Source organism: Cotesia glomerata, linkage group LG10 (assembly GCF_020080835.1).
Source record: "Cotesia glomerata isolate CgM1 linkage group LG10, MPM_Cglom_v2.3, whole genome shotgun sequence".
NCBI classification, from domain to species: Eukaryota; Metazoa; Arthropoda; class Insecta; order Hymenoptera; family Braconidae; genus Cotesia; species Cotesia glomerata.
This window is the reverse complement of record NC_058167.1, coordinates 4,587,188-4,611,035: the sequence shown is the minus strand read 5'-3', so window position 1 is coordinate 4,611,035 and position 23,848 is coordinate 4,587,188. Positions and strand designations below refer to the sequence as shown.

The 23,848-nt window shown below is 27.6% G+C and overlaps 2 protein-coding genes across 4 annotated transcripts; one reads left to right on the top strand and one right to left on the bottom strand.

Annotated features, from left to right (window-relative positions):
* Nucleotides 1–6,339: 6,339 nt before the first annotated feature.
* Nucleotides 6,340–12,821, bottom strand: LOC123272674. Its single transcript, XM_044739613.1, has 4 exons — nucleotides 12,230–12,821; nucleotides 10,857–11,093; nucleotides 10,711–10,770; nucleotides 6,340–8,983 (listed from the first exon to the last, which is right to left on the bottom strand). The coding sequence occupies exons 1-4, from the start codon at nucleotides 12,326–12,328 to the stop codon at nucleotides 6,764–6,766; spliced, it is 2,616 nt and encodes an 871-aa protein (XP_044595548.1). The 5' UTR covers nucleotides 12,329–12,821; the 3' UTR covers nucleotides 6,340–6,763.
* A 3,580-nt stretch (nucleotides 12,822–16,401) lies between these two features.
* On the top strand, nucleotides 16,402–23,563 carry LOC123272675 (signal transducer and activator of transcription C-like). Of its 3 annotated transcripts, none has more exons than XM_044739616.1 (6): nucleotides 16,402–17,045; nucleotides 18,515–18,639; nucleotides 18,710–19,027; nucleotides 22,609–22,677; nucleotides 22,789–22,942; nucleotides 23,000–23,563. In XM_044739616.1, the coding sequence occupies exons 1-6, from the start codon at nucleotides 16,883–16,885 to the stop codon at nucleotides 23,446–23,448; spliced, it is 1,278 nt and encodes a 425-aa protein (XP_044595551.1). In that variant the 5' UTR covers nucleotides 16,402–16,882; the 3' UTR covers nucleotides 23,449–23,563. The 3 variants fall into 3 exon arrangements, with proteins under 3 accessions (XP_044595551.1, XP_044595550.1, XP_044595549.1); XM_044739615.1 differs by having other exon boundaries at nucleotides 16,403–16,682; nucleotides 16,818–17,045; nucleotides 22,789–23,562; XM_044739614.1 differs by having other exon boundaries at nucleotides 16,403–17,045; nucleotides 22,789–23,562.
* Nucleotides 23,564–23,848: the final 285 nt, after the last annotated feature.

The following is a 23,848-nucleotide window of genomic DNA, read 5'->3' as shown; positions in this document are numbered from 1 at the left end:
ACTTCTCAACTTTTGAAAATTTTCAATTTTCTTAGCGGGAAGTCACAAAGGATAAAAGAATTTTCGTGGAATTTGACAAAGTCTAACAAATAACTAAAATAGTAAATGAGCTTTTAAAGATTTATCATGATGAATTTGCTCTAAATTGTTATAAAAATGTACTGAAAAAATCGTAAAATCCTGCAATGGCTGTAACCTCTTTAAAAAAAGTCTAAAAAAATTTCTAGGCTCTGTCATGCTCTTACGTATAATTAAAATAGTAATTGATGTCGGTGTATTCTGTAACTCGGTAAAATTACTCTCAATTGTTTTCAAAATGTACTAAACAAGAACGTAAGATCCTTCGATGTCCGTAACCTTCTCAAAAGATTAATTATGTAGCTTAAACGGTATTTTAACATATAAATAAGTTAATTAAAGCAAAAAAACTTTTTTCATAAGCCCGAAGAGCTCAAAATTTTAGAACAGCTAACTCTATGAGCTTGGAGAGCTCGGAATAAGATATAAATTATATTTTTGAACTCAAATAGCTCAAAAACGTCATGAGTGCAGATTTGAGCGCTTAGATATGGAATTACAGGGGTTACATGGATGACCTTCAAGGTCAACCGTTTTCCTGATTTTTAACATCCCGTTAAGAAAATCGAAGATTTTCAAAAATCGGGAAGTTATTGTTTTCACTCCGTTTTGCAAAAAACGAGTTTTCATCAGATCTCGACGTTTTAAGGTCATAGGAAGCTTCCCTGACTACCTCCGCGATGTTGTCACTATGTCTGTATGTATGTATGTGTGTGTGTGTGTGTGTGTGTGTGTGTGTGTGTGTGTGTGTGTGTGTGTGTGTGTGTGTGTGTGTGTGTGTGTGTGTGTGTGTGTGTGTGTGTGTGTGTGTGTGTGTGTGTGTGTGTGTGTGTGTGTGTGTGAGTGTGTGACTATGTGACTCGCTGATAACTTTTGAACGACTAAACCGATCGGAATTTACTAAACGGCGTTCTAAAGAGTTTCCTCAAACTTAGATTTCCTGTGAATTTGAACCGATTCGGAACGATAGATTTTGAGAAATTTTGAAAAATCTCAAAAAAAATTTTTTTTGAAAGTGGTTTTTTTGGAATAACTTTTAAACGGCTTTATCGATCAACTTCAAAAACTAATCCGCCCTTAAGCTTGAAAAACCACGTCGATTGCCACCAAGTTGGTCGAAATCGGTTGATTCATTCAAGAGATATCGTGAACGAAAGAAAACCGAAAAAAGTGTTTTTTCGGGATTACTCTGAAATTTTTGGTTTGATCAATTAAAACCTGAAAATTACTTATGAGGATGATAAAACTGCGTCAAATGCCGCCAACCGCGTGAAAAATGGTTGATCCATTCAAAAGTGATTGCGGTTTGAAAATTCCAAAAATAGTGTTCTATGAAACTTCTATCAGACTTTTGAGCTGGGAGAGCTCAAATGCATAGAAATATTATTTTTTTGAACTCAGCGAGCTCAAAATATCACGTAAATTATATTTTGAGCTTAAAAATCTCAAAAATGTCATAAGTACAATTTTAAGCGCTCAGGAATGGAATTTGCGGGAAGTTGCAGGGATGGCCTTTAGGGTGAACCGTTTTACTAATTTTTTTTTTCCGATTCACACGGAAAAAAACAAATAAATTTGAGTTGAATTATACTTTTACTTTCAATCAATTTTTTTTTTCTTTCCGTGATTAATAATTCATCTACTTTGAAAAATTTACAAATAACACAAGCGCTTAAGGCATGCACATTTGGATTATCCAAACTTTTTTTTGTTATAGTCACTTTAAAAAGTGAACTTTTGAACGTTGAATGGTATTTGTAAAGGTAGTCTTTTATAGAGACTTTATCGTATCGTATTTTTTACAAGGCCTATAGGCCGCGATGTTTACCTTCCCCTTTTTTATAAATTTTTTCTGTACAACCGAACGGAATTAAAAAACATTGTGAAAAAAAAACCGATCGGAATCTACTAAACGGCGTTCTAAAGAGTTCCCTCAAACTTAGATTTCCTGTGAATTTGAACTGATTCGGAACGATAGATTTTGAGAAATTTTGAAAAATCTTAAAAAAAATAAGAAAAAAATTTTTTTTCGAAAGTGGTTTTTTTGGAATAACTTTTAAACGGCTTTATCGATCAACTTCAAAAACTAATCCGCCTTTAAGCTTGAAAAACCACGTCGATTGCCACTAAGCTGGTCGAAATCGATTGATTTGTTTGAGAGATATCGTGAACGAAAAAAAACCAAAAAAAGTGTTTTTTTTTTGGAATTACTCCAAATTTCATAGTTTTATCAATTCAAACTTGAAGATTGTTTATGAAACGAAAAAAATTGCATCAAATACTGCCAACCGCGTGAAAATCGGTTGATTTATTTAAAAGTTAGTGCGGTTTAAAAATTCAAAAAATATTGTTCTATGATACTTCCATCAGACTTTTGAGCTCGAAGAGCTCAAAATAACACATAAATTGTATTTTTGAGCTCGCAGAGCTCAAAAACGTCATAAGTGCAGTTTTATGCACCTAGGTATGGAATTAGCGGGAAGTTGCACGGATGGCCTTCAGGGTCTACCGTTTTTCTAATTTTTAATTTCCCGCTAAGAAAATCTCAGATTTTCAAAAATCGGGAAGTTATTGGTTTTACACCGTTTTACAAAAATCGAGTTTTCATCAGATCTCGACGTTTGAAGGTCACAGGAAGCTTCTCTCTAAACCTCTCATAACTTTTGAATGGCTCGACCGATTCGATCGCGGTTGGCGCCATTCAAAAAGGCTTGTCTAAACTTAAATTTTGAATATAATTTGGATCAATTCGGACCGATAGATTTCGAGAAATCTAAAAAAAACTGTAAAAAAAAATTTTTTCAAAAGTGGTTTTTTTTTTATTACTTTCAAACGGCTTTATCGATCAACTCCAAAAACTAATCAGCTCTTAACCTTAAAAAACTACGTCGATCGCTGGTAATCCGGTCAAAATCGGTTGATTCACTCGAGAGATATCGTGCAGGAAAGAAAACCCAAAAAATTGTTTTTTCGGAATTACTCTGAAATTTCTAGTTTGATCAATTTGAACTTAAAGATTTTTCAAAAAGCTTAAAAAACTGCGTCGAATGCCGCCAACCGCGTAAAAATCGGTTCATTCATTCAAAAGTTATTGCGGTTTGAAAACTCAAAAAATAGTGTTTTATCAAACTTTTATTAGACTTGTAAGCTCGAAGAGCTCAAAAGCATAGAAATGTTATCTGGTTGAGCTCGAAGAGCTCAAAACAACACATGAACTGTATTTTTGAGCTCGAAGAACGCTCAAAAACGGCATAAGTGCAATTTTAAGCATCCAGGTATGGAATTAGCGGGAAGTTGCAGGGATGGCCTTCAGAGTCAACCGTTTTCTTAATTTTTTTTTACTAAAAACTTAATTTGGTAAATATCTATTTAAACTAATAAAATTTTGAAATTAACAGCGTTGCCGGGATACACATGCATCGAGAATGAGAACGAGGTTGAGGAAAACGATGTAACTGCTACTGAAAATAATGAAGACAGAATTATAAGAGATGAAACGATAAATGTCAATGAAGAATACAATGTAACTATTGATGAAGATGAAAGAGAGATAATATTAAGAAAAGATTTGATGGAAGTTGGTGAGAAAACTAATGAAAATATGGAAAATGATAAAGAAACTGTAACAAATAATACTGTAGTACCGGAAATGAACAAAAACGGTAATTCATATTTTATTTACTATTATCATTGAACGCAAGTGCGTATCTAAATGTTAGTATGGAATTATATATACTTTAAAGCTTATGATAAATTTAACCAATCACGATACGAATAGTTTGCTTACATGATGTATTTCTATATTTTTCATCTAAATTATAAGAAAGTATATAAATATAAATATTTTAATCTATTTTTTTTCAAGGAATGACATAGCAAAGAATTCAACGTCGAAAATCCGAAAGATCGCGCCAATGAAGCTAAAACGTTTGAAAAAAGGAAACTACGTAATCCAGAAAGGAAAAAAGCCGAGCAAAAAGACAAGAATTGAACTGGCGAAAAAAAAGATTAATTGTGAAAAAAATAAGTTGTGATTGTTTGTAATAAATGAAAAGTTATATCGGTTGCAATAAAATATTTTTATCAAAATTATGAAAAGTCGTTTAGTGCTAAAAATATGGAAGAGAGTACCTGGAGTACTTGCTCATGCTCAGTTAGTGCCCTAGAGAGCTACTGGGTCTTGAATAAAGAGTTAAGGATTAGTAGAAGCCGAAAAATACAAAGGAAAGTACTTAAAGGACTCGCTCATATTTGGTTCGGATCCTGGAGTGAACCTAGATCATTAAATAATCATTTAAAATTATTAAGAGCTAAGAACTACGGAGCGAAGTACTTGGGGTACTCGCTTATACTCGGTTCGGATCCTGGAGTACTCCAAGTTTATTAAATAATTATTTAAAATTATTTAGAGCTAAGAACTACGGAGGAAAGTAGGTGGGGTACTCGCTTTTACTCGGTTCAGGTCCTGGAGTGCTCCTGTTTAAGTAAATAATTATTTTAAACTATTTAGAGCAAAAAACTATGGAGGGAAGTACCTGGGATAATCGATCATACTTGGTTCCAGTCCTGGAGTGCTCTTGGTTTATTAAATAATTATTAAAGATTATTAAGAGCTAAGAACTACGGAGGGAAGTGCCTGGGGTACTTGCTAATACTTTGTTCGGGTCCTGAGGTGCTCCGGACTTATCAAATATCTATTTAAAATGATTTGGAGCAAAAAACTACGGGGGGAAGTACCTGGGGTACTCGCTCATACTCGGTTCGAGTCCTAGGGTGCTCGTGGTCCATCAAGTAATTATTTAAAATTATTTGGAGCAAAAACCTATGGAGGGAAGTACCTGGGGTAATCGCTGATACTCGGTTTGCGTCCTGGCGTGCTCCCGGGTCATCTAATAATTATTTCAAATTATTTGAAGCTAAAAACTATGGAGGAAAGTACCTGGGGTACTCGCTCATTATCGGTTCCGTTCCTAGAGTGCTCCTCGTATGTTAAATGATTTTTAAAAAGAACTACGGAAGGAAGTGCCTTGGGTACTTGCTAATACTTTGTTCGGGTCCTGAGGGGCTCCGGACATCAAATACCTATTTAAAACTATTTGGAGCAAAAAACTACGGAGGGAAGTACCTGGGGTACTCGCTCATTCTCGGTTCGGGTCCTAGAGTGCTCATAGTCCATCAACTAATTATTCAAAATTATTTGGAGCTAAAAACTATGAAGTCAAGTACCTGGTGAACTCGCTCATACTCGGTTTGCGTCCTGGGGTGCTCGTGGTCCATCAAGTAATTATTTAAAATTATTTGGAGCAAAAAACTACGGAGGGAAGTACCTGGGGTAATCGCTCATACTCAGTTTGCGTCTTGGCGTGCTCCTGGGTCATTTAATAATTGTTTAAAATTATTTGGAGCTAAAAACTACGGAGAAAAGTACCTGCCCTGGTGGAAATAATTTTCTTTAAAAAGTAATAATAAGTCTATTAAAAGTCTGAATAAGACTTCTAGAAATGTTTTTTTCTCTGAAAATCTGAAATAAAGTCTGAAAAAGTAAGCAAAAGTCTTTAAAAGTGATGAAAAGAAAATATTTGTGGTCAAATTGAGACTCTACTAGAAGAGTTAATTTGACTTTTTAAAAAGTTTTTTCGGCAATCAAGGCAATACTAAATAAGATTTTTTCAGACTTTTTTCGAGATAATAAGTAATTTTAGAAAATTTTGAGAATCCCTTCGAAAGTGTTTTATAGTGTTTTTCTGGAATTCAATTTTCCGTAATTTTTAAAAAAATACTTATTCTATCTTTTCTAAAGACTTTCAAATAATAATTATGAAATTTTTTATAACATTTATTATTATTGAAATACTTTTTTTATGTTATTGGTGTCAATCAAAAAGGAAATGAAAGGAAATTGTTTTCATAATTTTTTTTTATTAGAAACTACAATTTTATATTTTTTTATGGTTTTTTTTTTACATTTTCGAATAAATATACCTTTACTAAATAAAAAAAATTATCATACAACGAAGTAATTATTTATAACATCAACATTATTTTAGACAAAGTAAAAAATATGTAAAACTAATTATTAGCTGCTTTGAAAAAGTTTTTGTGCTAGCTTTAAAAAAATTTATATATTAATCAAAAGATTTTTGATTTTTTTAAATATATTTCTTGTCTCAAAAATTTTTTTCTCAGCTTGCATTGTTGTTTATCATTATGAATTAATAATAAACTTAATTATATCTTAAATTTTTGAATATAATACGTATATTTATGAATTTATTTTACACATTTCATTACCATTTAAGGGATTTTCAAGTGCTAGTAAAGTAAATATTCATTAATGTGAAACTTAAGGCAACATTCTTATAAATACTTTCAATAAGAGTTTATAATATTAATGATTTATTTTACAACGTTGAAAACAGTTTCTGAGAACAGCGAATACTTTTTTGCAATATTACTTATCAAATCACATCTTTTATTTTGTTTCCTTACTGAAAAATTTTATTCTTATTTATGAAAAAACAACTGTATATACAATTTTGCAAAAATACATTGTTGATCACACTTAAGATTTTCTTTCGTTGTGTAATAAAATTTTTTACTTTGTTAAATTCTAAATCATATGTTCTTTAGCTAACTCTAAGTTGTTCCATTTGTATGGTAACCGTAGCTTCATGTATTGTTGTCCTTATTCACTTTTACAACATCCTTCTGGTATTTTAATTACATAATATTCGTCTAAATTTTTTGTCAAAATACATGGCTGCTCAATCATTTCTGGCTTACAGAAACGCAGATTATGTGTGAGTTTACATTTTTCAATATTATGTACTGTTACATGGCTAGTTGTATGAAAATATTCATTTTGTTTAACTATTTCTTCATAAAAAATATAAATTTCTTTACTTACTTCTGTATTGAAATATAATATATTTTTTATCATACCTATTTCTCCATTCTTTAGCACTATTAAAGAGTCATCAATTTTTTGACATAATCGATAACTCCTTGATGTATAGCGATTACCGTTATAGATAAATCTATTAAATGATCGACACTGCCCGATTTCTTTCAAAAGTTTTTGTTCACTCATTGTTAATTGGTAATTTTTTCCTTTACCAATTAGGGTACATCCATCAACTTGAAATGTATTTTTTAATCTTCCCGTTAAATAGCGTTCGCAAAAAACATTGAAACCATTACTTTTAATTAATTTCTTGCTTAATATTGGTAATGATTTCTCAAACGTAAATCTCCGAGCAATTTGAAGAGCTAAATGAGCTGGACTTTTTTGCATTTTCAAAATGAAGTGATTTTCATTTTCAAATATAAATGTACTGTGGTACCATATTGGTCCAAGATTAAATACGCTTTTTTCCATGTGTAGAAGTAAATGAATATTGTAAGTCATGGCTGCTTTACCAAAATATTCTTGGTATAGTACAACATATCTTATTAATAAAAGACCAGCTCTACGCAATTCTTTCACCGTTATTTTTCCAGACAGCATTACACATAATGCTTCAACGAGTAAAGCAAGATGGTTTAAATATTTGTTAGGAAGAATTCCTTTCATACAAATTAAACAATAGAAAAGCAGCCATGACCGCCATTCATTTGCTTTCCACATTTCTCTATCTTTTATAGTTCTTGATGAACGTGTTATGCAAGTAGGATGTTTAAAATTCAATAATCGTTCATCGATGATATTTAGCTGGTTAGGATTACCAATATAATATTCTTCACCAACTGATGTTAATAAAATATTAGTATGCTGCTTTACTGCGCCTATCAGAAAAGCATGCATGTAGTCTGGAGACATTCCATCAGCAATGTCAAAATACTTTAAATTCATCAATGCTGATGGCCCCCAAACACCCTTAACGTTGATCCCATATTCACTCTCAGCTGCAAGTTCCATATTTTTTTTTATTGAAGCGTCAGTGCGATCTTTCGGAATTATTGTTGATATGCAAAATCTTATTGATCCATCGACCGAATCTGCTGGGTGCTCACAGAAAGTGCAACCGTAAAAACCATTAAATTGTTTCATATTTAACATTTTACATCTGGCTACTGAATCAACAACAGAGCATATTGGAATAAATTTGCTTTTTATGACTTGATCTCTCAACATCCATTCAAAACCTTTATCTGATAATTCATTTGCTTCATCAATGAATGGTTTCAAAAATAACTGCATATCTGGATCCTTATTATTAACCCATATTGCAGACATCACCATATGTTTTTTCTGAAGTTTAATCGGTAATTCATTGATAACTGCAAATATTGGCCAAGTTGACATTTTGCTAGACTTTGATTTCTGACAGCCATCCGTATTAAATGTATACGTTAAGTTATGACTTTGACATAATGGTTTATTTGGTTCACACAATTTTTTATATATTTGCCCATCGGTAATATTTTTAATAGTATCGTTATCTTCAATATTTTTTTTTTTTTCAAAATGTTCAAATAATGCTTGCTGTACTTCAGGATCCTGCAGTGATGTTATCAATTGCGTCTTCATATCAAGAGTTATAAAACATGAAATATCTGAAGGCTCATCGGAGTTTCCACAATTTTCACATATTAATCCTTCCGTATCTGAATTATTTTGTACACCAAAATAATACATACAATTATTGCAATACACATGAAATGATATCATTTTTTCATTTAGTTGTAAGTCCTTGAACAATTTATATTTTGAATTGTTGACAACCTTCCTACCGAATAAGGTATTTATTAGCGATAAAATTGCAGTAATCGACTTCCATGTCAAAGATTCCTCTACTCCTAATAAAAGTGTCATTAACAACGCTTCTCCTCTTGTTACTGACGTGCATTTGCAAAGAGGTTCATTGTATAAATCCTCATCAGTATGGCTTTCATCGTGTAGGACCTAAAAAAGGAATTCATTAATAATATTTTATGGGTTTCTTCTATAACTTAAATTTTAAAAATGAATTTTATTGAAAATGTTCAGCCATGCTTGTTTATGTATGAATGAAGAATTTTTAAATCCGATTATATAATTGTAAATAAATAAACCTATTATACTGACGTTTGAAAATATTTTTTACTGTAATTTTTTTACTACTTAAGCGAAAAAAAATTATATTTCTTAAATATTCTATAAATATTCCATGATCACTTTTGTAAATATAGTGGAGCATAATATGGTCAATTGTTTCGTTAAGTCTCCGAATGCTTTTGTCATTGTACAAAAAAATAGTATGAAATAGTATAGCAAGTAGTTACTATATCTAGGAAGCCATTTCAATAACGTTGAATATCAATAAGCAAATCATAATTACATGATATTTTCTAAAGATTTTTTAGTTTAAAAATAAAAAAAAAAATTCTTATAAAATCTCTAAGATTTACTACTCGAAAAGCTGAAAAATCTACCAATTGAAAGATTTTTGAGTGCGTCAAGCTTAAAAAAAAAGAAAAGTTCCATATTTACTACTGTTCAAAATTTTTTTTTTTCCAAATTTAATAAAAAATTCTTAGTGTCACTTTACTTGAGATGTATTTCTATGATTAAATAAAAATGTTTGCGATTCTTATAATTTAAAAATTTAAAGAGTTGAAAATTCGCGAGAAGCTTGCAGTTAAAAAAGTTAATAATGAAAACTTCAGTTTAATGTCTATCTGTTTAAAAATATTTATATCTTCATGATAAAATCAATTAAAAATTCCACTTTTCCATCCAATTATTACATGAACTTTAGTTTGTCGTTATGTAGATTACTTTCAAAAAAATTTTAATTGAATCCAATTTATCTATTAATTAAATTTTTTATTTTATCTTCATAGATACACTGACAGAAGGATTTGTTGATATTTAATAAGCCTTGTTAACTGTTAATTAACTATTTTTTAATTTCATGTGATTCAATAAATATTCATTAACAGCTAATAAATTATTTATTAAATGCAATTTATTAAATATTACTTAATATTTGTTAATGGTTAATAAATATTTATTAACAGTAACCAATTGGATTATTAAACACGATTTATTAACTGTTAATAAATCTATAAAGCTTTAACGAATAATAAAACTTAAATCCGTGAGAAAGATTCCCGTTTTCATAATAACAATAATTCAGCAATAAAAATAAACGATAAAAGAAGTCCTAATAAAATATTACGTCAAAGTTATTATCGAATATAATTTTTACAGAAGGTTATAACATCATTTATTTATGAACAATCTTCACATCGCCGTAAGTGAGACATATTTACTCAAATAAATATTTGTTAGCTATTAAAAAATATTTATAAACTGTGAATAAATATACTTTTCTCCCAAATACATATTTATCAAGTCCTAAAAAATATTTGTTTACATTTAAGAAATTGAAAATTTCTTTTAAGTAAATCAATTTATTAATATTTAACAAATTCTTTTATGAGTGTATACCCTATTTTGCCGACAACATATTGAAATTTTTGTTTTGAACGAAGAGTGAAAAACTTTTTTTTTTTAATATCATTTAAGAAAACGAAAGATGTAATGTCATTCAGCCACAAAAAAACTTCAAAATTTCCTTAAATACCTCATTTCCCCCCTCTTCCCTCTTATAATTTTTATAAACATATATTTCAGTCGCAACATACCTCATCATTTTCATTATCTAAATTCTGATCAGAATATTCACTTGATGTTAATTCTTCAACCTGAAAAAATATGGATACATGTTATCGAATTATTAATTTTTGCAAACTTTAATGAAGTCCATAAAAAAATATTTTTTGAAACTTACATCAAACCAAATTTCATCTTCTTGAGTTTGCTCATTATAATCATCATACAGCCATAAATTTTCGTTTTCTTTACCAAGTAGGCTTCTATTGCAACTATCATTTGGTATATATGAGCTTGATGTTGATGGGGCATGCTGATCGACACATACTGAAGAGATTTCAGCTGCATTAATTGTAGTTGTCTGTACGATATTATCTACTGGCATTGCAAGAACTTGACTATTTTCATTCTCCAACTAAAAAATTTTTAATGAAAAATATAATAATAAAACTTAGTATTTCTTTTTTAAATAAAAAACATTAGCTATAAATAATTGTTACTTTTAATGAATTTCATATCAATGAGTTTTGGTTTCGAAATACTCGAACGGTATACTTATGATTTTTCTATTTTTTTCTTCTTAAGAGAAAAAATATGTAGGGAATATTTTCTTCTTTTATTCTGAGATTTTTTAAAGACTTTTAATTTCATTTATTGATATCAATATCCATTAAAGTTTTAGTGTTAATCTTTATAATTATTAATTTTAGTTGATAATTTCAATTAATAACAATATTTGAGAAACTTTCAATATGCTTATATTCTATAAGTTTTCACAAAGTACGTTTGCATTCTTTACCCCAGTGCCCCGACAAGTTCCGTTAATTTTTTTTCTACCCGGTAAAAGTATTTGAAAATGAGATTTATTGTTACTGTTAAGGTAAAATGCCCAGCTGCTAAAGAAGCAGACCTGCTCACTCAATGTATAGGTATATTTATATGCATATATGTAGATATACAAATTCATGAAGTGCGCAGGCATTAGTTCCCCAACAGCTACTAGGTACTTTACCTTATAGATATACTATTAATTATTATTTATATTATTATTGTTATGATTATGATCATTATTATTATAATCATTAATTAATGCCATAAACTATTTATATTATAATAACTATTGTTAAGGCATATTATTTACATTATTAATATTAATCCTAACAAAAACCGTTATTTGTCAACATTAATTGATGTTAACATAAATTGATTATTTTTGTTATTTTTATTACCATGCTATACATTTTGGTTAATTATTTGTATTTCTAATAACTACTATTATAATTATATATAATACAGTCATAATTATGATCATTTTCATTTTTTAAACATAAAGCTATTGTCATAGTATTTAAGGTAAATTTGTAAATTAAAATTTTCTTTGGAAGAAGAAAAAAAAATTAGCGGAGCATCCTGGGGCGGAAGACTCGAACACAACGCTAAATGTTTAAACATTAACATCGTATTTCTTTTCTTTATATAAATGTATTTTCTGTATAAAATAAGACATCGTGTATATTATAATATAAATTTTTACAAATCACTTATACTTACAATTTCTCGAAGCCGTTGTAATTGTCTGTAATGAGTTGAACGAGGAATTACACCATCGCCGTAGCGATGTAAATACTTTTTATACGAGCCTCGAGGCATTTTAAACAACAATATTTAATTGTTTTTGTTTATAAAAAATAAAAAATTAATTAATAATAATTTATTAGTAAGAAGTTAATTTTTACAGGAATAAAGGTTGGAATACACATAACCTTGTTGAAAGTATTTCACTTATAAAAATTAATGAAATATATACACCACTATTTGGAAAAATCAAGGCTTGTGAATAACAAAATATAACAGTATTTAGTAAAAATAGCTATCAGATAATGCAATTTTTATTATCAGTACAGGAAACTTTAATAATAATTGCGGTTATAAACTTTCCAACAAGTACTGTTTTTATACGATTTCAAAGTATAGAAAATATAGTGTCTTCTAACCACGTGCACATAATACTGAGTTACTTAATACTCAGACTGACTCAGACATCAAATAATAGTACAGGAGTGGCGCGCTTATACTATGCACCAGTGCAGCCAGATCGTAGGAATTTTTTACCCCCACTTTGAGCCGTTTTCAATGGGCTTAAACAGGAAGATACCACAAAGTGGGGGTAAAAATCCACGATCTGCTGCACTGAAACACTTTGGGCCGTTTTCAATGGGCTTAAACGGGAAGATACCACAAAGTGGGGGTAAAAAAATCCTACGATCTGGCTGCACTGCTATGCACCGTTATCTACAGCTTTAAGTACGAATATACGTTGCGCGCGCAAGCGCACATGGAAAATAACATACAGTAGCTCAACAAAGTTACACTACTTGTCCTTTTCACTTTTATTTGTGTGTTATTAAAAAATTAAGGCAAAACTTCATAACTTAATAATTTTTATAAAAATATATAGCCGTTGAATAGGCAAAACTAAGAAAATACTTTAATCATTATTTATTTTTAAATACTAAATTCAGAATTTTGTTTTTATAGAAAATTTTTTTTGCAATAATCAAAAATATTCTTTTGAGTATAATTTCTGTCCAACCCTGATCAAGATATTGACTTCATATAATGTTATATGTTATCAAAAATAATTTCTTTTCATTTATTAATTTGTAATTGATCAACTCATTTTTTTTTCAATTCAAAATTAAAATCAAATTATAGATATATTATTAAGATAACCATACATAATCTTAGAAGTTTGCGTCACCGATTTGAGTTACAGCAGGTATACCTATAGCTATAGAGGTGACTTCTTTCTTTAAGTGACCACAATCCTATTGTATTATTTTTAGAATTTTGTATGAAATCATTGAAAGTTAAAGTAGTCTAAGTATTGTTAATACTGATGATGATAATAATATTAATAGTAACATATAAGATAATAATAATAGTAACATAATAATAATGCTGACTGTGCAAATATTGTTAATAATTTAATCGTGTTCTAATTAAATTTTATTTTTAAAGTGTCACTATCTTATTAAATAGCTTTTGCATAAAATATATCAATGCTTTTTAAAAGTTTTTTCTTTTCACATAAAAAGTTTATAGACTTTTTGATATTTTTCAGTTTTTTTCCAATGTATAGATTATTTTAGCCAACATAAAAAAATAAAAAGGTATTCATTTAATGCAATAAAGTAAAAATTAATTTTTTTCTAATAATGAAGTCATTAAACATTAAGATATAAATTAATTCACTGCTCAGTAACATTATTTTTTTCTTGCCTTAATGAATTTTTTTTTTTTAATTGAAAACATTACGTGTTCTTTAAACAATGTAAATAAATAAATAATAAGCCATTTTGTAGGGAAATCCGTAACTTTTTTTAGGGTGGAAAAAAAAGAAAATTTGAAAAAATTGTAAGAGGCGTTTCTCATAGCCGCATTTTTTAAAATGAATGGTTAGCATTATTAATTTTTCTGAAGATAATAAGCGCGTACACAAAATTAATATCGAAAAATTATATCAATTTACATATTGTCTAATTGTCGTACTTGGTTATAAAATCGGTAAGTTTATATTTTAATTTATATTCATGTAAATAACTTTCTTTTATTGTTATTGAAAAATGACTTTAGAAAAAGACTTTTTGTTTCATTTGTATGTCTGAACAAACACTAAACCTTTTATTCATTTCAAGATTACTCATAGTCCGAGGATAAACAAGCTTGAAATAAGATCTTTTTATTATCAACAGTTTATTTATTTTTTACTAAGAGAAATAAAGAAGAAAATAAAGAAACATCTATACTTACCGGCAACAACATTGGTGTACAACAGCTCACGTCTAAGCTACACACATTCATTTTCTGCATTTCTACAGTTTTATTTTGTTTTTGTGAGCATTACTGTATATTACACACTTTTGATGTTTACTCAACAGATAATATATATAAATACATGCAAACAATTCCTGTGTTCGTGTGGTTACCACTTCTCTAGCCCAGATTTGTCGAAGTCTCCTTTCTGATTGCAAACGAACTATACCTCTATTGCTTCAGTTTTTATACAAGGTTTTTAAACCTATCTTACATGATAGTGTTGTGGCTCAACAGGATCTGCCGTAGCTATAGAATACAATAACAAATAGATTCACTTCTTGGGATAATAATAATTTATTGATTTATTATTTTTTTATTATTAATAAGTATACTTTTTTTTTGTCATAGTAAATTAAATATTACTTCATTAGCAATACTTTAATTTGTAATAATATTTTTACATATTCCTAAAGTAGAATAAACTATAAAAGAAAATTCTAAAAAAATGCATATGTGATTCTTTTAAATTTTTAAATGATATTTATAATTTTAGTAATAAATCAATTATAATACAAATAATCAATGTGTATAATATGATATATCATAACTGATGAATGTTTTTCATCAAATATTTATAATTCGGATATAAAAAATAGGACAAAAATTTTTATGTATAGCAGCATTCAATTGTATTTGATATTTTCCAATTTTTTCGGTTTAATGTTGAAAAGAAAGAATGGAAAAGAAATATCAGACACAACACACACACACACACACACATACAACTAACCGCATGGACACTACCGTAGAAATAGTTAGGCAAGATTTCTAAAACGTCAGAACGTTTAAATCTGATAAAAACTCGGTTATCGCAAAATGGGATGAAACCATTAACTTCCTGAATTTTTATAAAAATTTTCAATTTTTCTTATGAGTGATAAGTTAACAAAATATTTTAACGAAGAAATTTAAGATAAACTAATTTCAACATAAAAAATTTATTAAAAGATATTCTTAATAGTTCCTATTGGCTTGTCGTAGTCTGTTTTAATCAAGGAACGGATGGTCAAGACTTTGCGACTATTGTACTATTTTATATTTTTCTTTTTAATTTATAAAATTTTTTAACGTTTGCAAAATGTTAGCTGAAGTTCCGATTTTAATTGCACTGATAGAAGGATTTCTTAGCATTTAAGAAGATTTCTTTTGATTTAAGAAATTTTTTTTTAAACATAATTTCTTAGTATTTACAAAATTTTTCTTAGTATTTAAGAAATATTGCTTAAATACTAAAAAATATATATACTTCTTAAATACTAAGAAATATTTCTTAAATACCAAGAAATATTTCTTAAATATTAAGAAATGATGTTTAAGAAATTATATCTTAAATACAAAGAAATTTTTTTAAATACTTAGAAATCCTTCTATCAGTGTGTAATTAGTTGAATCTAGTCGAATATTTTCGTTCTATGTACATTATACGAGAGCTTTGCCGTAATAACTATACTTTTTAATTGCTGGTAAAAAACAAATAAAAGAAAAGTAACCTACATGGGCAAATTTTTCGTCCGATTTTTTATATCCTAATTATAAATATTTGGTTGAAAAAGAATCAGATATGATTAATTTTATTATATACATCGATTATTTGTATCATAATTGATCTATTACTAAAATTTAAAATACCATCAAAAAATTCTCTGTTAAAAAATTTACAAGAATCACAAGTGCATATTTTAAGAATATTTTTTATAGTGTTTTATAATTTAAGAATATATAACAATAATATTACAAATTAAAGTGTTGCTAATGAAGTGATATTTAATATGCAATGAAAAAGAAAGTATACTTATTAATAATAAAGAAAAATAATAATCATTATCCTAGGAGCTGAATTTACTTATTATTGTATTATGGTCATGACAGATCCTGTTAAGCTACAACACCATCATATTAGATATATTTAAACCTTGTATGAAAACTGCAACGGTAGAAGTATAGTTTGTTTTCAATTAGAAAGAAGACTTCCGCAATTGTCGACTAGAGAAGCGGTAACACCTCACAGACACGGAAACTGTTTACATGTATGCGAACGTGCCTCAGGCTGTAGAGACGCTATTGAAGCAAGATCGGTTACCTTCGGTACTCTTCGTGTTTCCGAAACTACCACCACGTGGAAAAGGTATGCACCAGTGCAGCCAGATCGTAGGATTTTTTTACCCCCACTTTGTGGTATCTTCCCGTTTAAGCCCATTGAAAACGGCTCAAAGTGGGGGTAAAAAAATCCTACGATCTGGCTGCACTGATCCACGATCAGTCTTCAGTACTATGGTGACAACGGGATAGATAAGTTCAAGTAAACAGCATTTATTAAAATTAATCATGGAATATGCTTTAATCGAAATTCCTTCATTAAAAAAGAAGTGTGTTGTTGAGACAACTAAAATTAAAGACTTTGGCCAGTATAATTCATTATCAAAGGGCAAGATTTATTCATATTGTGAGGGAGGCCAAATTTTTAAGTGTATCATATTGAAAACCGCAGGTACGTATTTCATAAAAATTTAAAATGTAAAGTATTTGAAAGTGGTAAATTTCATGAAATTTAATAGTAGATAGATTTTTTTACCGCTTAAAGATTTATTTAAGAAAAATGTGTAACCATTGTGAAAAATAAGCTATTTCACAAATTACCTAACATATCGATAAAATTCAATTAAAAAAATTATTTGTGTTTTTAATAAATAATCAAAATTATTTTATTCATAATTGATTAAATAATTTCTGTACTAATGAAACGAAAAGATTTGAACTTTATGAAATTAAAATTTTTTTAATTCTAAATAAAAATATAGAATGCAACTGATAATTTTTAATAGTATTTAAAAGAAAAAATGTTTCCAAATTTCAATGTTAAGTTATGTACATATAAAAATTCATTATTTATAAGAAATCAATTAATGTTTTATAGTAATTAATAAGTGATGATATTCATTCATGTTCATCTCAATTTATTTACCGAATAGCTAATTTCTTTATTATGTCCTGTTTGCAGGTGAATTATTGAAAACAATCATATATTTATCGTCAATGCTACTGATAATAATCATAATTTATGTTTGATATAATAAATTAATTATTTTAAAAAACTCCCAACCATAGCTTAGTGAAAATTGGTACTTGGGGAAATGTGATTTGTAATATTATAACAGATAAGTTATTTGCTATAAAAATTTAACGAATTTCCAGATGTTTAGTAATTTCAAAATCAATTTAATCGAAAATTTAATGTTTTTATTCCATTCCGATAATTTATATTTTGTTTAATTATTTTTTTAACTTGTAAAACAAAGTAATTCGCGATTGTAAAAGTTGTTATACACAGTAAAAAATTTTGCGTTATTGTCAAAAAATTTTATGTTGAAAATTTCTGAGTTAAATATTTAACACTTTTTCGTGTTGATTCAACAGAGTCGACTTAAAGAAGTGTTAAATTAACACACAAAAATGAAAAATATTTGACATAAAAAAAAAAAAAATATTTTGACACAATGACGCAAAATTTTTTACTGTGTACGTGATAATTATAATTATTAAATTGATATTAGATAAAATAATTTTTGATGTAGATAATTTATTGTATGTTATAAAAAAGTAACTTCAGTAAATTAAATATTAAAAAACAATTTTGAATAAACAATGTTAAATTCGTTATTATCAACTGTAAAGCTAAAAAGTAATACATAATAATTCACTAGTTATAAATCTTCAAAGAATAAAAGTATTATTATAAAATCATACTTTAAAGTAACATTAATGTTAAAAAAAAAATTTTATTTATAAGTTGTATTATATTTATCCACTTGAAAAATTTTTATCAATAGACGATAGATTTCCGTACTATTTTATAAATTGGTTAAGCTTGAAATACAAATATATATAACATTAAATATTGAAAAATTGATAATTATTACTTATGATGATCAATAACAATATTTTTATATTCAACACTAGATACCGAGGAAGAAATGAACGATTCTTCTAAGCGAATACGACGGCCTAAGTATAATAAATCTTCTCTAAGTGATGATACAGACGAAGAAGATTCACAAGTAGCTATGATGAAGCAAAAACGAAAAGTAATGAATCCAAGATTGAATATTTGAATTTAATTTATAAACAAAAATTCACATATACATTTTTTCATAGTTTCAGGCAACTTCAAAACTTAGTGCCAAAAAGCAGAGAAGTGATGACATTTTAAGAGCCTACAACATACAGCGTCAGAAGAATAGCGAGGGTATGAGAAATAAAGCAAGAGAAAGTAGTGAAGAACATGAGGAATCAAGTGATAAAGAAAACGAACAAGTCAGAAAAGTTTTTGAAAAAGAAAATATAGAAGATAGACGTAATCAAGAAAGCAATGTTGTTACAGAAGAGTACGAAAATAATAATCCTGAAGTAATTGGTGAAACAGTAAATAATAATGACGACAGGATAATTTATGTTGATGCTGAGATACATGAGGTATAAATATTAAAGTCCATATATAATCTAATTTTATTATAAGCGAATAAAAAATCACGTAAAAGTGTTTGATATTAATATTAATGTATACGCATGTACATAATTAATTTTATATCAATTCGGGTAGTCTAAGTCGAAGCGTGATAAAACTTTTTTCTCGAATTTTGAATTCGATGCACAAAATAAGTTTTATTTTGGGTACTTCAAGTCAATGAACCCAAGTATCGCAATTATTTTGTGATATCTTGGGCCATAATGACTTCAACAATTCATAGTCCATGATTCCGCAAAAATAATTACGATAATTGGTTTTTGTAAATCTAAACACATAAAATAAGAGTTATTTAGTACTTTTATCCGAAAATTTTACGAAAAAAGGGAAGCTGTGCGTAATAGATTATGTAGTCCTTACATTATTCCAATTGTCAATAAGTTTATAATTTAATCTTACACATAAATGAAAAAGTTTATACAGGGAAAAATAATGTTGTTGTTTACACATTTGTGTAATATAGATCTTATTTAAAAATATCATGGAAATTAAAAATACGCTAATTCATTTATTTTCAAAAAAATTATGTTCAGAACTATAATATAATTGTTGTGATGAAAAAATTTGATTATTTTGAAAATACAGAAAAACTATTGCTGTAGAAATGAATCGTATTAAATAATTTTATGTAAGTACTTGTGATTTGATAATTTTTATGCAAGTGATATTATAGAACTATGAAGTTTTATATTTTCTTTTTTAAACTAGATCATATCACAGAGAAATAAATTTGAAAGAAATGATTCAAATTAAATCTATATGCTATCGTAATAAAAAAAATTTTTTTTTCTAAATAAACAGTTGAAAATTTTAGCATACTAAAATCTAATAAAATAGTATTTTACACGGCTTGGGAAGTAAAATGAGAAAAGCCTCAGATCACATGTAATTATCGACCGAGGCGAAGCCTTATTATCGGCTTATTTCTTAACTTTAAATAATTAAAGTTAAGAAATAAGCCGATGATACTTACACTTTAACAATTATGAATACATATTCAAAAAAACAATACATTTTTCTCTACACTGATAGAAAAAATGACTCGATTCAAGAAAAATTTTTTCTTCAAAATGTCATTCTTGTTTTAAGTAGTTCAATTATCTTAACTTGAAAAATTGATTCTTGAATCAAGGAACTTGGTTGTTTTCAAATAAGATTTATACAACTTCGCCCAAGAATTTCTTTCTCTTGGATTAAGATAGACGGTAACATTGGTTCAAGATGTTACCGACTTGTTCCAAGTATAGCGCGACTCTTGAATTAAGATATTATTTTACTTGTTTTAAGCATATAAATTTTTTTATTTTTACTATTCTCTATATTAATAAATATTTTTCGGCATATAGAGAAATACAAATTTTTTAACTTCAAAGTTTTTTTCTGACTTAAACTTATAACATTATAAATAAAAAAATTTATTCTTGAATCGACAATCAATAATTCTTGAAATGAAATATAATTATTCTTTATTGAAGAGAATCGTTTTTGAATAAAGAATTCACTTGTATCGATCAAAGATAATATAGTCTTGAACCAAGTAAAAATGTTATCGATCGAAGTGATTACACCTCTTAATCCAAGAAACATGAATTCAAGACAAGAATTTCTTGAAGTAAAACAACTAGTTCTCTTCAAAATAATTTTCTTAGATCAAGAATATTTTTCTTGAATGAAGAAGTTTTTTTATCAGTGTATTTATTGATTGTTGAAAAAAAGTAAATTCTTTTTTAAAATTCTAAATTGACTAATAAAAAATTAGGAATCTCACTACGTAACTTGCATAAAAAAATTACAATTGCCGCTATTTTGAATCACAAAATAATGGAATGGTAAAAATATTTTTTATTTGTATAATACTTCGTCATCTAAATCAAACAATTGTATAGGAACAAAAAAGCAATATTCAAATAATTTGTTCATAAATCTTAAAAGAAAATAGAATCGAAAAAGTTGAAATTATTCAATATAATGAAGAAGTATTTTTCAAAAAGTTGCAAATGAAATTGATATTGTGAAAACGGCTTGGAAACTAAAGTAATTCTTTTACAATACTTTACTTAATAAATTTTAACTATTGACTATGAAATTCTATATGATGTCAGATAACGGTAAAGTTTCATGAGTTTCAAGTATTGGTAATGCAAAAGATATATTGATTTTATATGAACCACATATACATTGGTTGGCTGTTGCACTTTTGTAAGTGTACCCGGCTGGTCAACTAAATTGATTCGTCTGGAGAGTCAGCACCATTGATTTTGCTGAAATGAAGTTTGATTTTGTTCATATTCGAAGTCTCTTTCCAGATTTGTATTTATGTATTTTTTTAATCGCTTTTAAGATATCGAGCTTAGAATAACTACACGATATTTTGTTGAATTTCTTAGAATTTTTACTTCAATTTTTTTCAAGAAATATTCAAGAAAACTTGGCTTCACGTAGAATATGTTAAGCATTGATGATTATTCAAATTGATGTCAAATAAATTAGAAAAATATCGTCATCAAACAAAATCGTTTTTCTATGTCAGTAAAATTATTTATGTAAACACATAACGTAAGCAAACTTTTTTTCGAATGCTTTATAGAGAAGAAGGTGGTAATATTGCCCTCTATTTTGTTTTTGAGGGCTCATGTGAAAAATGGGAGGAAAACATCATAAATTGTCTTGTTTGTTTACCAATACTAAACATTATACAGAACAACTAAAATGCTTGAGATAATTCTAAAATATATTTATTATAATAAAAAGGACTATATATATCGAAGGGGAATATAATATCTGTGGGGGCCACATTACCACCTTTTCCTTCTAATATATTAGCCAATCAAGACAATACTTAAAAGCAAATAAATAAATTTTAAAGTAGATAAATAATATTTAAAAAAAGTTGAAGAAATTAATTACTTTCATATAATTCTATCAATCAACCAACGTACATGTAGCGCATACCAAGTGAAAACTTTACCTATTATCAACACTTTCATTTCAAAAATATTACACACTGAGAAAAAACTCACTAATGTCTTAAAAAGAATTTCTTGGTTCAAGAAACCAGGTAAAAATATTTATTTTATTATTATTAATTATTGATTTCTTGAAAAAGAAGCATCAATATTCATTTATGTTTACTCATTAAATAACAAAAGAATAGCTTTACTTGAATTAAGTAAAGCTATTCTATCCATTAATTTCAACAAATTCTAGAGATAAAGTTATATATTCTTGAAAATTTTCAAGAATATATGTTCTTGTGTCAAAAAAATTTTATTTATAAAAGTATTTTTTTTTCTCGTGCAATTGGTTACAATTAATATAATAAAACAATAATATAAACTTGAGAGAACTCATAATTCTACAGTTGATGTATGAAATTTGCTATGTATCAAACAAAGAAATATTAAAAAAAGATTTTATTTCAAAATGCTTATCTGCACAATCATAAATTTTATTAAAACTGAAGTAGACTTTTTATACTATATATATTGAGGAAAAATTTAAGTCTTCTTACTAAATCATATTTTTTTAGACTGAACCAGCAATTTCTAAATCATTAGAAATACCACCCTCAGATACTCCTACCATTAGACAGCAAGAAGTAAGTATTGTACTGTTTTAAATTTCAATAAGTGCATTTTCTCTATGTTATGTTTATCCTTATCATTGCTATAACGTTTTGAAGTTAGTATTTAATAAAATATATTTTCAGAATTTAAATGGTGACAGTGAAACCGTCATGTTAACTGATGTATTAAAAAAAAATCGACAACAAGCAAATGAAATTAAGAAATTAACTCGGAAGCTTCAACAATATCAGAGGCAGAGTTTTATAGATCGACAAGAACGACATCAGCAACAACAAAATGAGCAAGACCAACAACAACATCATCTGCAACAAGAACGACATCAGCAACAACAACATGAGCAAGACCAACAACAACATCATCTGCAACAAGAACGACATCAGCAACAACATCAGCAACCACAGCAACAACACCAAAACCGTTTGCAAAATGGAAATGATGATCTTCATCAAATCACAAATCCAATTTACATAGGAGGCAATACTTTTATATCTAGTTTAGAACATACTGAAGCATTTAATGCATATAAGCCCGCAAAATTCATGAAAATAATGTCTCATGCAATTTGGACACCGGAGCACCTGGCATTACGAGCAGTTCGTGTGCAAAAAAATAACCTTGATAGATTACCGTTAACACCACAAAAAAAAGTTGTGTTGATCCATAATTATAAAAAATTTTTAATTAAAAGAAATCTATCACGAGAAATGATGGATGTTGAAATGAGAAATTTCAATGAATATCTCGGGGCAGCGATAACAAGCGCGCGGAAAAAAGTATTATAAAAAATTTAATTATTTCAATTCTATTTTTGTTATGTCTGTCAGAAGTCATTAAAATATTAAAGTTCAAAAATTATTTTTATTTTCATCAAATTTATGCAATATTAGCTTTGTAGTAAATATTCATTTTTCAAAAAAATAACATATATGTTTGTTAATATTTGATAGTATTATTTGTTAAATTCCTTGATATACATATTATATTTGAAACTTTAAGTTATAGTTGAATTCGTTATTTATACATCATTGAAAACTGCAATACTATCAGAAAAATAATTTATAAGACAAGGAAATTATTTAAGATATTTGAATATTTTGAATAAAGTATAAAATGTTTACATTCTTTAAAAGTATCTTAGTATTTTAAGCAGTTACTTTGTATGTGAAATTTTTTTTTAATTTA